This window comes from Girardinichthys multiradiatus, chromosome 18, assembly GCF_021462225.1.
Source record: "Girardinichthys multiradiatus isolate DD_20200921_A chromosome 18, DD_fGirMul_XY1, whole genome shotgun sequence".
NCBI classification, from domain to species: Eukaryota; Metazoa; Chordata; class Actinopteri; order Cyprinodontiformes; family Goodeidae; genus Girardinichthys; species Girardinichthys multiradiatus.
In genome coordinates this window covers 2,981,992-2,994,746 of record NC_061810.1, presented here as the reverse complement: position 1 = coordinate 2,994,746, position 12,755 = coordinate 2,981,992, and the positions used below count along the sequence as shown (strand labels likewise).

Sequence of the window (12,755 nt, the reverse complement as noted above, 5' to 3'; positions counted from 1 at the left end):
GACTTTGATGTACAGAGTTGTGGAGGGATGTAAACGCTGGCCAGGGCAAGCGAGGAGATATCCCTCTGTGAAATAAATGTTTTTTTACAGCCTGTACAGGTCCTTCTCAAAATATTAGCATATTGTGATAAAGTTCATTATTTTCCATAATGTCATGATGAAAATTTAACATTCATATATTTTACATTCATTGCACACTAACTGAAATATTTCAGGTCTTTTATTGTCTTAATACAGATGATTGTGGCATACAGCTCATGAAAACCCAAAATTCCTATCTCACAAAATTAGCATATTTCATCCGACCAATAAAAGAAAAGTGTTTTTAATACAAAAAACGTCAACCTTCAAATAATCATGTACAGTTATGCACTCAATACTTGGTCGGGAATCCTTTTGCAGAAATGACTGCTTCAATGCGGCGTAGCATGGAGGCAATCAGCCTGTGGCACTGTTGAGGTCTTATGGAGGCCCAGGATGCTTCAATAGCTGCCTTTAGCTCATCCAGAGTGTTGGGTCTTGAGTCTCTCAACGTTCTCTTCACAATATCCCACAGATTCTCTATGGGGTTCAGGTCAGGAGAGTTGGCAGGCCAATTGAGCACAGTGATACCGTGGTCAGTAAACCATTTACCAGTGGTTTTGGCACTGTGAGGAGGTGCCAGGTCATGCTAAAAAATTAAATCTTCATCTCCATAAAACTTTTCAGCAGATGGAAGCATGAAGTGCTCCAAAATCTCCTGATAGCTAGCTGCATTGACCCTGCCCTTGATAAAACACAGTGGACCAACACCAGCAGCTGACACGGCACCCCAGACCATCACTGACTGTGGGTACTTGACACTGGACTTCTGGCATTTTGGCATTTCCTTCTCCCCAGTCTTCCTCCAGACTCTGGCACCTTGATTTCCGAATGACATGCAGAATGTGCTTTCATCTGAAAAAAGTACTTTGGACCACTGAGCAACAGTCCAGTGCTGCTTCTCTGTAGCCCAGGTCAGGCGCTTCTGCCGCTGTTTCTGGTTCAAAAGTGGCTTGACCTGGGGAATGCAGCACCTGTAGCCCATTTCCTGCACACGCCTGTGCACGGTGGCTCTGGATGTTTCTACTCCAGACTCAGTCCACTGCTTCCGCAGGTCCCCCAAGGTCTGGAATCGGCCCTTCTCCATAATCTTCCTCAGGGTCCGGTCACCTCTTCTCGTTGTGCAGCGTTTTCTGCCACACTTTTTCCTTCCCACAGACTTCCCACTGAGGTGCCTTGATACAGCACTCTGGGAACAGTCTATTCGTTCAGAAATTTCTTTCTGTGTCTTACCCTCTTGCTTGAGGGTGTCAATAGTGGCCTTCTGGACAGCAGTCAGGTCGGCAGTCTTACCCATGATTGGGGTTTTGAGTGATGAACCAGGCTGGGAGTTTTAAAGGCCTCAGGAATCTTTTGCAGGTGTTTAGAGTTAACTCGTTGATTCAGATGATTAGGTTCATAGCCCATTTAGAGACCCTTTTAATGATATGCTAATTTTGTGAGATAGGAATTTTGGGTTTTCATGAGCTGTATGCCAAAATCATCCGTATTAAGACAATAAAAGACCTGAAATATTTCAGTTAGTGTGCAATGAATCTAAAATATATGAATGTTAAATTTTCATCATGACATTATGGAAAATAATGAACTTTATCACAATATGCTAATATTTTGAGAAGGACCTGTATAAATGACTCCAGGAGAGGTCTACACTTCTTTTGTAGCATTGTGACATCAGTACACCATCCTTATGTTAAAAAAAGAAAAGAAAAGAAGCTTTCCGAAGCAGCAGTTTATCCATTTTGTTGGCCAGGAATAGCATATTAAGTTGGCAAAGATGTGCAGAGACCCTGCTGCCGAAGCATTACGAGCATGCCTGTTCTTTTATTTTGTCTGCGTCTCAGGTAAATCGTATAGAGAGCCGCTACACTGCCAGCCAAGATGTCAGGGAAGTTGGGGTTGATGAAAAATAGGAAACAAATGTCCAGAGAAAACTGTCTGATATTGAGGACTTCCTCTTTACTGAAAGTGACCACAGAATGGTGGCAGAGCAGGATAAAAAAAAAGTAATAAAAGAGAGCGATGGTATAGGTTATAGTGGGGGACATAAATACAGGTTTTTCACCAACATGTGCTGCCATCCAACCAATGTATTAATCATAGATGTGGCTGCTTATTTCAGGAAGACGATGCCAAGCCAAATTGTGGGTTCATAGTAAAAGAGTGCGGGTACTAGACAGGCCTGCCTGCAGTAAAGACCTGTCTCCCATTGGAAATGTGTGACGCATTATGAAGCACAAAATAAGACAACAGAGACCCCGCACTGTTAAGCAACTGAAGTTGTACATCAAGCAACAATGTGAAGGAATCCATTATAAAAAGCATGAACAATTGGTGTCCTCAGTTTCCAACGCTTATTGAGTGTGATTCAACACAGTGGTAAATATGTCTGTCTCAGCTTTTTTAGAAAGTGTTGCAAGCGTCAAATTTAAAATGAGTAAATGTTTGCAAAAAACAGTTTATCAGTTTGAAAATTAAATATCTTGTGCTTGTAGTGGATACAGTTGCATATTCACTATATCACCAAAAGTAGTGGGTCACCTTGAGGACCACTGCTTATCTATTCAATTCAATTCAGTTTTATTTATATAGCGCCCTTTATTTAAAACATTTTCGACAGTAGGTATTTCAATTCAGTTTATTTCAATTCAGTTTATTTATATAGCGCCAATTCACAACACATGTTGTCTCAAGGCACTTCACAAAAGTCAGGTACATACATTCCAATTAATCCTAACCATTGAACAGTGCAGTCGGAGTTAGCTTTTTATTCAAATTGGATAAAATGTTTTTCTATCTAAGGAAACCCAGCAGATTGCAGAGACTTGCAGCATTCACTCCTCCTGGATGAGCATGTAGAGACAATGGACAGTCACTGGCATTGACTTTGCAGCAATCCCTCATACTGAGCATGCATGTAGCGACAGTGGAGAGGAAAAACTCCCTTTTAACAGGAAGAAACCTCCAGCAGAACCAGGCTCAATGTGAGCTGCCATCTGCCACGACCGACTGGGGGTTTGAGAGAACAGAGCAGAGACACAAAAAGAACACAGAAGCACTGATCCAGAAGTACTTTCTATGGGAAGGAAAAGTAAATGTTAATGGATGTAGCTCCTTTAGTCGTTTCACCTAGAAAGAAAGAACAGATAAACCCTGAGCCAGTTTTCAAAGTTAGAGTCTGAAAGAGAGCACATATAATTAGTTACAGTAATAGCTCAGTCAATTTCCATGTCTAGGAGAGAGAAAGGGTTAAACACTAAAAGACAGGGCTATGTGGATCATCGGTAGAGGGTGAGCATTAAGTTGTTGCCAGCAGAAGCTTGGACGATTCCCCTCTCCAGAAAGGTGTCACAGGCAGACACAGAGCCAGGCCAGGTGTAGCTTCTAGGAAGAGAAAAGAGAGAACAAGGTTATAAGCTGAAATAACAGTAAACAATGCAAAATTGGAGAGTAGTGTGAGAATGTAGCGAAGACGGGGAAAGTGGTCGTTATGTCCTTCAGCAGCCTAACCCTATAGCAGCATAACTACACAGATAGTTTCAGTTCAGATTATTTAGTTAAGCGGCGCTTATTTACAACAATGACGTCTCAAGGCACCTCACAAAAGGTCCCACTGATGGTCATTGTTATACTAAAAACCACAATGATTGGGATATCTCCCTCTGTCAGACTGATTATAACCATTGGAAAAGAGAAGGAGTCATACAGGTAGCAGAAATGGAGGGTGTGTTTGCACCTCAACCATAACTGAGCCGGTTTAGGCTAAACCTGACTCCCCCTTACTCCAACCAACAGGGAGGGAAGAAGACGGAGGTAAAAAATAAGGAAGATAGCTCAGGATAGACTAAGCCACTCTAACTATAAGCTTTATCAAAAAGGAAAGTTTTAAGGCTAGCCTTAAAAGTAGACAGGGTGTCTGCCTCACGGACTAAAGCTGGGAGCTGGTTCCACAGGAGAGGAGCCTGATAACTAAAGGATCTGCCTCCCATTCTACTTCTAGAGACTCTAGGAACCACCAGTAAACCTGCAGTCTGAGAATGAAGTACTCTGTTAGGAACATATGGAACAATCAGATCTCTGATGTATGATGGAGCTAGATCATTAAGGGCTTTATATGTGAGGAGGAGAATTTTAAATTCTATTCTGGACTTAACAGGGAGCCAATGAAGGGAAGCTTAAATAGGAGAAATATGATCTCTCTTTTTAATTTTCATCAGAACTCTTGCTGCAGCATTTTGAATCAGCTGAAGGCTTTTAATTGCATTTTGTGGACATCCTGATAGTAACGAATTACAATAGTCCAGCCTTGAAGTAACAAATGCATGGACTAGTTTTTCAGCGTCACTCCTAGATAGGATATTTCTAATTTTGGCAATGTTCTGGAGATGAAAGAAGGAAATCCTAGAAACCTGTTTAATATGGGATTTAAATGACATGTCCTGGTCAAAAATAACACCAAGGTTTTTTACTTTATTATCAGAGGTCAATTTAATGCCATCTAGGTTAAGTGATTGACTAAGCAGTTTCTTTTTTAAAGACTCCGGTCCAAAGACGACAACTTCTGTCTTGTCTGAATTTAGAAGCAAAGAATTTTACGTCATCCAAGTTTTTATATCTTCAAAACATGCTTGTAGTCTATCTAACTGGTTGGGCTCATCAGGATTTATGGATAAGTAAAGCTGAGTATCATCAGCGTAACAGTGAAAATGTATCCCATGCTGCCTAATAATTTGACCTATTGGAAGCATATATATAGTAAAGAGAATTGGCCCAAGTACTTAGCCCTGTGGTACTCCACAATTAACCCTGGAGTTTAAAGATGATTTATCATTTACATGAACAAACTGGAATCTGTCAGACAGATAAGATTTAAACCAGCCTAGCACTGTTCCCCTGATCCCTACAGCATATTCCAGCCTTTCTAAGAGAATTTTGTGATCGACTGTATCAAATGCAGCACTGAGATCTAACAGAACCAGAACAGACACAAGTCCATTATCTGAGGCCATAAGAATATCATTAGTGACTTTCAGCAGAGCTGTTTCAGTGCTATGATGAGGTCTGAAACCTGACTGAAACTCTTCAAACAGGTAATTGCTGTATAAATGCTCACACATTTGATTAGCAACAATTTTCTCAAAAATTTTAGATAAGAATGGAAGATTGGATATAGGTCTGTAATCTTTCAAGTCATCTCGATCAAGCGAAGGTTTCTTAAGTAAAGGTTTAATTACAGCTAACTTAAAAAGCCTGTGGTACATATCCATTTACTAAAGATAGATTAATCATATCTAAAATGGGTCTGGTAATCAGAGGGAACACTTCCTTAAATAATTTGGTTGGGATTGGGTCTAACATACAAGTTGAAGGTTTAGATGAAGCTAATATTTCTGATAACTCAGGAAGCTTCACAGGATCAAAACAGTCCAAACACAAATCAGGTTCTGCAGTTATTTCCAATGTTGTCTCACTTGCTGAGGATGAAGTAATCATCTTCGGGAGTATGTCAAAGATTTTCTTTTTAATAGAATCAATTTTATTTAAGAAGAATCCCATGAAGTCATTGCTGCTAAGAGCTAAGGGAATGGATGGCTCAACAGAGCTATGACTCTGTGTAAGTTTAACAACTGTACTAAAGAGAAACCTAGGATTATTCTTGTTCTCTTCTATTAATGATGAGAAATAAGCTGTTCTAGCTTGGCGAAGTGTCTTTTTGTACAACAGTAGGGTATTTTTCCAGATTAAGTAGGAATCCTCTAGGTGTGTAGAGTGCCATTTTCTCTCCAATTTTCTAACATTGTGCTTTAAAGTACGCAGCTCTGAATTAAACCAAGGAGCTAGCCTCCTATTAATGATTACCTTCTTTTTCAAGGGGGCTGCATTGTCTAATGCATCACGCAATGATGAAGAAACACTATGAACAAAAGAATCAATTTGTGAAGGGGCAGAAACAGAATTATTGCCCTCCACTGTGCTTTTCAGTGATGAGGAAATTAAAAGTGGAACAGATTCTTTAAAGGTTGTTACAGCATCGCCTGATAATGATCTACTATAATGAAATCTTCTTTCAAGTGTGGAGTACTCAGTTAAATTAAACTCAAAGGTTATTAAGAAACGGTCAGACAGGACAGGGTTATGAGAGAATATTGTTATGTCTTTACACTCAATGCGATATGTCAGCACAAGGTCCAGAGAATGAAGACAAAGGTAGGTTTGTTAATGTTTTGATCAAAGCCAATTGAGTCTAAGATAGCATTAAACGCTATATTTAGGCTATCACTTTCAGCGTCTACATGAATGTTAAAATCCCCCACTATAATAACTTTATCTGTATTTAACATTAATCAGATAAAAGGTCTGAAAACTGATCTAAAAATTGAGAGTAAGGGCCTGGTGGACAGTACAAAACAACAAACAGAAGAGGTTTTAGTGCTTTGCAATTTGGATGAGGAAAACTAAGGATTAAATATTCAAAAGAGTTGTAGCTATTGATTGTTCTGGGGCTAATCAATAAATCCGACCGAAAGATGGTTGCTACTCCTCCTCCATGCCCAGTAATTCGAGGAATGTGAAAATTTAAATAATTAGTAGGAGTTGACTCATTTATAGTAACATAATCCTCTTGCTGCAGCCAGGTTTCTGTGAGGCAAAGTAAATCAATCTGATTGTCACAAATCAGGTCACTAACTAGCAATGTCTTTGAAGAGAGAGATCTTATGTTCAGTAAGCCACATTTAATTGTTTTATTTTTATTTTCGGTCTGAGTTGTGTTTATTTTTATGAGATTTTCCTGATTTCCTCCTTTTAGATTATTTTTTAATCTATTCAATTTTGGCCGTGGGCAAGACACTGTCTTAATAGGGTAATGGGTGGGTAGCAGTACAGAAGCTGCAGAGAGGAGTGTTGAACTACGACCCTGCTTCCTGGTCTGAACCCTGTGTTGTCAGAGTTTTGGAGAACTAATAAATTCGGCCAGATTCTGAATCTTATCTGAATCGAAAGAAGTCAGTTGAGGTGGTTCGGGCTTCTGATTAGGATGCCTCCTGGGCTTCTCCCAGATTTTCCTGACATCTCCCACTGGCAAGGAACCCTGGGGAAGACACTCAACTTACTGGTGGGAATATACACTATATTTCCAAAAGTATTGGGTCACAACACCAAATCAATGAATTCCAGTGTTCCAATCGTTTCCATGGCTGCAGCTGTATAGAGTTTGGTGTGGAGAAACTTGACTGTCCTGCAGAGTCCTGAGCTCAACCTTTTTGAACACCTTTGGGATCAACTAGAGGAGGCTCCAATCTTTTGCTGGCAATGGTGGGTTCATCAACAAACTGGACCTTTTAGATTAAGAGTAGGATGTCATCAAAGTTCATGTACATACAGAAGTAGACAGACAAATACTTTTGGTAATATAGTGCAAGTTCAACAGGATTTTTAAATCGTGTTCTGTTTTTATTTAAGTTTTGCACAGCTTCCTTGGAATTGGGTCATAGATAGCTACACCTTCTTTCTGAGATTTTTGTCTCATGTTCTGTGTTCATTAATGACTTAACAGATAAAGGAAAGAATGAATTCCTGTACTGGTTGTGCTTACAGAGAAGAACCCTGTACCTTTGTCCTGAGTTAGTAAGACATACTTAAGAGTGCATACCTTGAAAGGGATCTGTTCAAATACAATCTACCTGTCTGAGGATGGTCTGTTCAAATTGTTATTAAAGTTATTAAGTTTTAGCTGGAAAGAGCTATAGTGTTCCTGTTTCTCTTTATTTCTTATTGTTCTGGTTGCTTTTGTATGTTTTTGGCCTAACAGCATCATTGGGAAAATTCACAACATATTGATCTGTCTAGGAGCTAACACTGTAAAATGTAAAAACTTTCTTAAGAATTGGAATACCAACAGATTTTTTCCAAAGCTCTGGAACATTATTGTCAACAGAAAGCTGGAAAAGCTGAAGTCAAGATGGTGCGAGTTCCTCAGAAAATTTATTTAAAAACAAAGCTGACATACTTTGGCCATAATTAAAACCACCCTGTTGAAGTCTTGGTCAATTCTGTCTTTGAGCAGATTTGAAATTAATTTACAGTTACCTCCTTTAAAATTGTACTGCATTTTCCCTGATTATCATTTTCTAAATGATTTAGCTCAGTAGCCATGGTGAGGTTGTTAATGGCAGACCCAAGTTTCGTTTTTAAGTCCATGTTGGTCATGCTGCAGATAGACTCCCACAGCCTCCTGGTAATAGAGGTGGAGAGATCGTGTTTGACCTGTTCCCTCTGCCTTGACTCCTGCAGTGTCACCCATCTTTACCTCTCAGGACAGCTTTTGCAACATTCCACATTGTGCCAGGAGATACAGCTCCTATAAATTCAGTTTTAACATCTTCTGTCATTCAAAGGCAGGTTGTTTCCTTGTGAATTGTTGAGACTGTTGTCTATACGTAGGGTCAGATATAGCCCACAGTGTTCAGAAATATCTCTCACACCAATGTCACATTTTGAAGTTTTGTCTATCCCTTTTAGTGATAAAAACACAATACATTTTGGAAAATACATTATGGGGATAGGAAAGGAAAATACAAATTTTCCCGCAGGTGTAGTTCCCTTCATGTATTTGTCATATCTCATTTTTTGAGTACTTTTTAAAAATGTAAATATATAAAAGGAATAGTTTCTGATGTGTTTGTCGGGTGAGGCCTGCAGTTGAATGTTTTAGTCCCCTCTTATTAGTAGTGCAAATGTTTTGTTACATGGTGGTCTGAACTTGAAGTAGCATCTTTGTAGCAAGTTGGAGCTTCAACCTTTTTGAAATTAAGATTACAAATTCTGTTTTTCTATAGTAAACAAAGTTTTTCTTCTTTAATCGTAGCAAAAGGTTGGCTTCTCTTTATGGGGCTGTTAAAACCTATTATCTTGTATTTCTCATACATGATGTCAATGTCCAGTAATGATTCACTGTTTACTAGGGTTTACTAAAGGGCTGCCCAGGGGTGCAGTTGTTGTTACAGTTGCCCTGCAGCAAAAAGATCCTTGGTTCGGACCGAAGCCTGGGGTCTTTCTGCATGGAGTTTGCATGTGTGGATTCTCTCCTGGTACTCTGGCCTCCTCTGACAGTTCAAAAGCATGACTGTTAGGATAACTGTCAACTGTTAGAATAACCAAAACCTAAGGGCAAGTTAGGTGTGAGTGTGAGTGTGCAGGGTTGTTTGTCCTGTTTATCTCTGTGTTGCTCTCTGATGACCTGGCAACCTGTCCAGGGTGTACCCTGCCTCTCGCCAAATGATCTCTGTCAAGCGGATATGGACAATGGATGCATGTTTACTGTAAGCTTTATAATTCTAGTTGACTTGACGATGCTGTAGGATTCACACTTCAGTGTTCCTGTTTATTCTTTATTATTCTAGTTGCTTCTATATGTTTTTGGCTTTTAACTACTCTAGGGCAGAGAGCTTCTCTGTGCCCCTGCTTCTGCACCATAATGCTGAGGAGTCATGGCCTATTTCATTCCTTGTGTTGGAGCTCCTTCTTGTGGCAACATTGAGGCTTACTATACGTTATAGCCCTCATTTGTAAAGCGTAGGTGTCATTTATAACAAGTTAGTGTAAGTGTAATAAAACTTGATTTATCAGTAACATTCACTTCTCTATGACCCATGATATGATAAAATCATCTTGGTAGGTCAGAAAGAAGGAATAATAGGCCGGCCATTTTGTGTGTTACATCTTCTACCACTGTTCCAACACCTGGACAACAGCATTAATATTAAAGGGCAGTTTCATAGACTGTTGCATATAAGCTGAAATTTTTCATCTTATCCTTTCAAGTCAAGTCAAGTTTATTTATGTAGCGCTTTTCAGCAACAAGGCACTCAAAGCACTGTACACGATTAAAAACATTTCAATGATACAGAAAAACAAATCAAATGACAGTAATAATCCTTGGGGGTTTACTGGTAAGAGCTGGTTCTGATCCAATCTTTCTAATAGAGGTAATTAGCTCATTAAATCCTCTGTGGTAGGAATTCATCCTGTACTAGAAGAAAGATGATAATATTAATCCTTGAGGTCGCTGGTATGAGGCAGCTGTGGTCCCATCATTCAAATAATAACAGTCATGGGTGCTCACTGAAGTCTAAGTAGAGAAGCTGGGTCACTGGTAGGTCCAAACTTTTTAAATACTAATAATGTTTGCCTTTCACTGGTATGAAATAGTTGTAATTACAATCCTTCTAAGAAATCAAAAAATCTATAAATCCTTCTAAGAAATCTAAAAGACTCTAGTCATTGGTGTAAATGACCAGCTAATTTTGACTTAAAAGCTAAACTTTACAATCTGAATTGAGTGAGTTACAGAGTTTTCACACCAAACCTTTAGAGCACTTTGTATCATTGTCCGTTTGGTTTCTGGAGCGGATCACACCGCTGTGAACCCATCCCGAAAATTGACATGGACCAGAGAACCGTACTCTGGAGCAGTTTGCTTGCTGTGTGAACGCATTCTGGGCCAGCTTTTTTTCTCAGTTTTTTTTAAAGTAAGGTGGACAGAGGGTAAAAACATGCAGCAAATGTCAACGGGCCAGGACTTAAACCCATAACAGCCACTTCAAGTACCAAGGCCTCCATACATGGGTCGCACACTTATCCCCTGTGCCACTGCTGCACCCACCTTTGCTTTTATTTCTAATGTTTATGCTAATTTTTTATATTTCAGGAAGTTTATTATTTTTCTCAGTCTTCAGCTGAAGAATTCAGATTATAGCATTCACATTGCATTTTCACAGGAAATTACAAATTTGTCTAGTCTTACTTTTTTTTCTGAAGAAATTTGCACCTTTTTTTCTCTCTCATTACAATCAAATATTTGTTCTCAGGGCTCTGAAGTCAAGCCAGCACTCTCTCTGCTCCATTCTGATTGTGGACACGCCAGGTTTCCAGAACCCTCGCCAGGCTCAGCAGCAAAGAGGAGCTACATTTGAGGAGCTTTGCCATAACTACACACAGGAGAGGCTGCAGACACTGTTTCGTGAACGTACCTTTGTCGAGGAGCTGGAAAGATATAAGGAGGTGCACCTCTGCAGAAAGCATGGCATTACATAAAGATATGTACACCCACTGATAAAACTACTTCAGCACCATGTTAATCACTCAGAAGGAATGCTCTGATTTATCATGCAGACCACTGACTGGTATGTATATAATGGGATTTGCCAGGAGCTGGCTCACGTAGAATGGGCCACACAGAGTGGAAATGGTGACATTATGAGTGAAGTGGTGGTGTTAAACAGTCAGGGCCAGAATAGTGAATGAAGATCACATAGGATGCCCAGTACACAGTATTACTAAAACTTGACAGAGTTCACCAGGGGTCTCATTGTGGATTGGCACAAAGCCAAGTTGTTGGATGATGCAGATGCCAGGTATGGTGCAGTGTTTTCACAGTACCCTATGTTCCAGCTCCTCATACTCTAGGGGCCCTACTTACCCAGAGTGGCAAACGACATTTTCCACCTAAGTTTGCATATGTTACTGATCAACAGACAGTGGAAATAATCAAAGATCCACGGCCACTCTGAGGTTTTTGTGGCCTACGATGAGGTTAGGCTTATCAGCTGCTTTAGATGCTCAGATCAGGAACCTATCTTGGAGGGCAGTACAGCAACCAGTTGTGTACCCTGCTGGGGTTCAAACGGCAGGGGCATTTCAGAGGGACATGGGATTGGGATGGAAAAAGGAAAGGTGCTTGGATCAATGCATGTGAACTGAACAGTTTCATACATCTGGATTTTTTTGTAAACAGTACACAGCTTTTCAGATATAAATTTAGGCTATGTTTAATTAACCAAGTCAACTTAATGCTGAACATTTGTCAGTGACTGGATTCTTAGTCTATTCCTTTTTCCTCTGTTCTTTCTTTCTTTCTTTCTTTCTTTCTTTTGTTGAGCTCAGTTATAGAGCTGGGTAGCCTGTGTGTAAATGTGATGGAGCTCACTAACCTCAGCTGTTATCCTCCCTGCTTTAGGAAAACATAGAGCTTGTTTTAGATGAAGTACAGTCCAGTCCCTCCCTGTCTATAGCAGCTATTGATCAAGCTCCATCACAAGCTCTGGTAAGTAAATCTTACTAGTCTGTGTTGCTCTTACATGAAGCTATTATAGGAATTTGTGACATCATTACATCTAGGACTTTTCCTGCCAAACAGGTTCCAGTTCCTAACCAGGCCTGGGGCTAGACCCAGTTCTGAACTGGTTGTGTAAAAGAACCGGTTTGCTTTTGCACCAGCCCAGTGCCAAGGCAGAACTACATCATTATAAACATCTTATTCATTTATTTAACACTACTTGTTTTATTCTGTGCTTCAACACTTCACATTCCTGATCAGCTGATCTCGGATCATCACAAGCAGGTTTAAAACTAAGAATAAAGAGCCTTAAAACTAAAAACTACAGCACATAGCAAATACAACTGACCTAAATGGTGCTCTGAGGAGGAACACTTTTAATATTATAATTATTTTATTGTGGTTCAGGCTGAAGCTTACCTTAAAATTCAAGAATATATTTTCTTACTATATATTTTATATATACATATTATTAAGAGAAGTGCACTTTTTTGTTGCTGTTAGCTGGACTGTATAATCCGAACTTCTCTTTATTCATACACACATAGTGAAAGAAATC

The 12,755-nt window shown here is 39.6% G+C and overlaps 1 protein-coding gene across 8 annotated transcripts in view; it reads left to right on the top strand.

Moving 5' to 3' along the window:
* Nucleotides 1–12,755, top strand: part of LOC124884235 (unconventional myosin-XVIIIa-like) — a 242,600-nt gene that overhangs the window by 75,837 nt on the left and 154,008 nt on the right. For all 8 annotated transcript variants that reach the window (XR_007042406.1, XM_047392030.1, XM_047392024.1 and 5 more), the window contains 2 exons: nt 10,950–11,142; nt 12,098–12,184. Coding sequence is in view for 7 of the 8 variants with exons in the window: in XM_047392030.1 (XP_047247986.1) it covers nt 10,950–11,142; nt 12,098–12,184 (280 nt within the window). In the remaining variant the exon portion in view is untranslated. The remainder of the gene's footprint in view (nt 1–10,949; nt 11,143–12,097; nt 12,185–12,755) is intronic.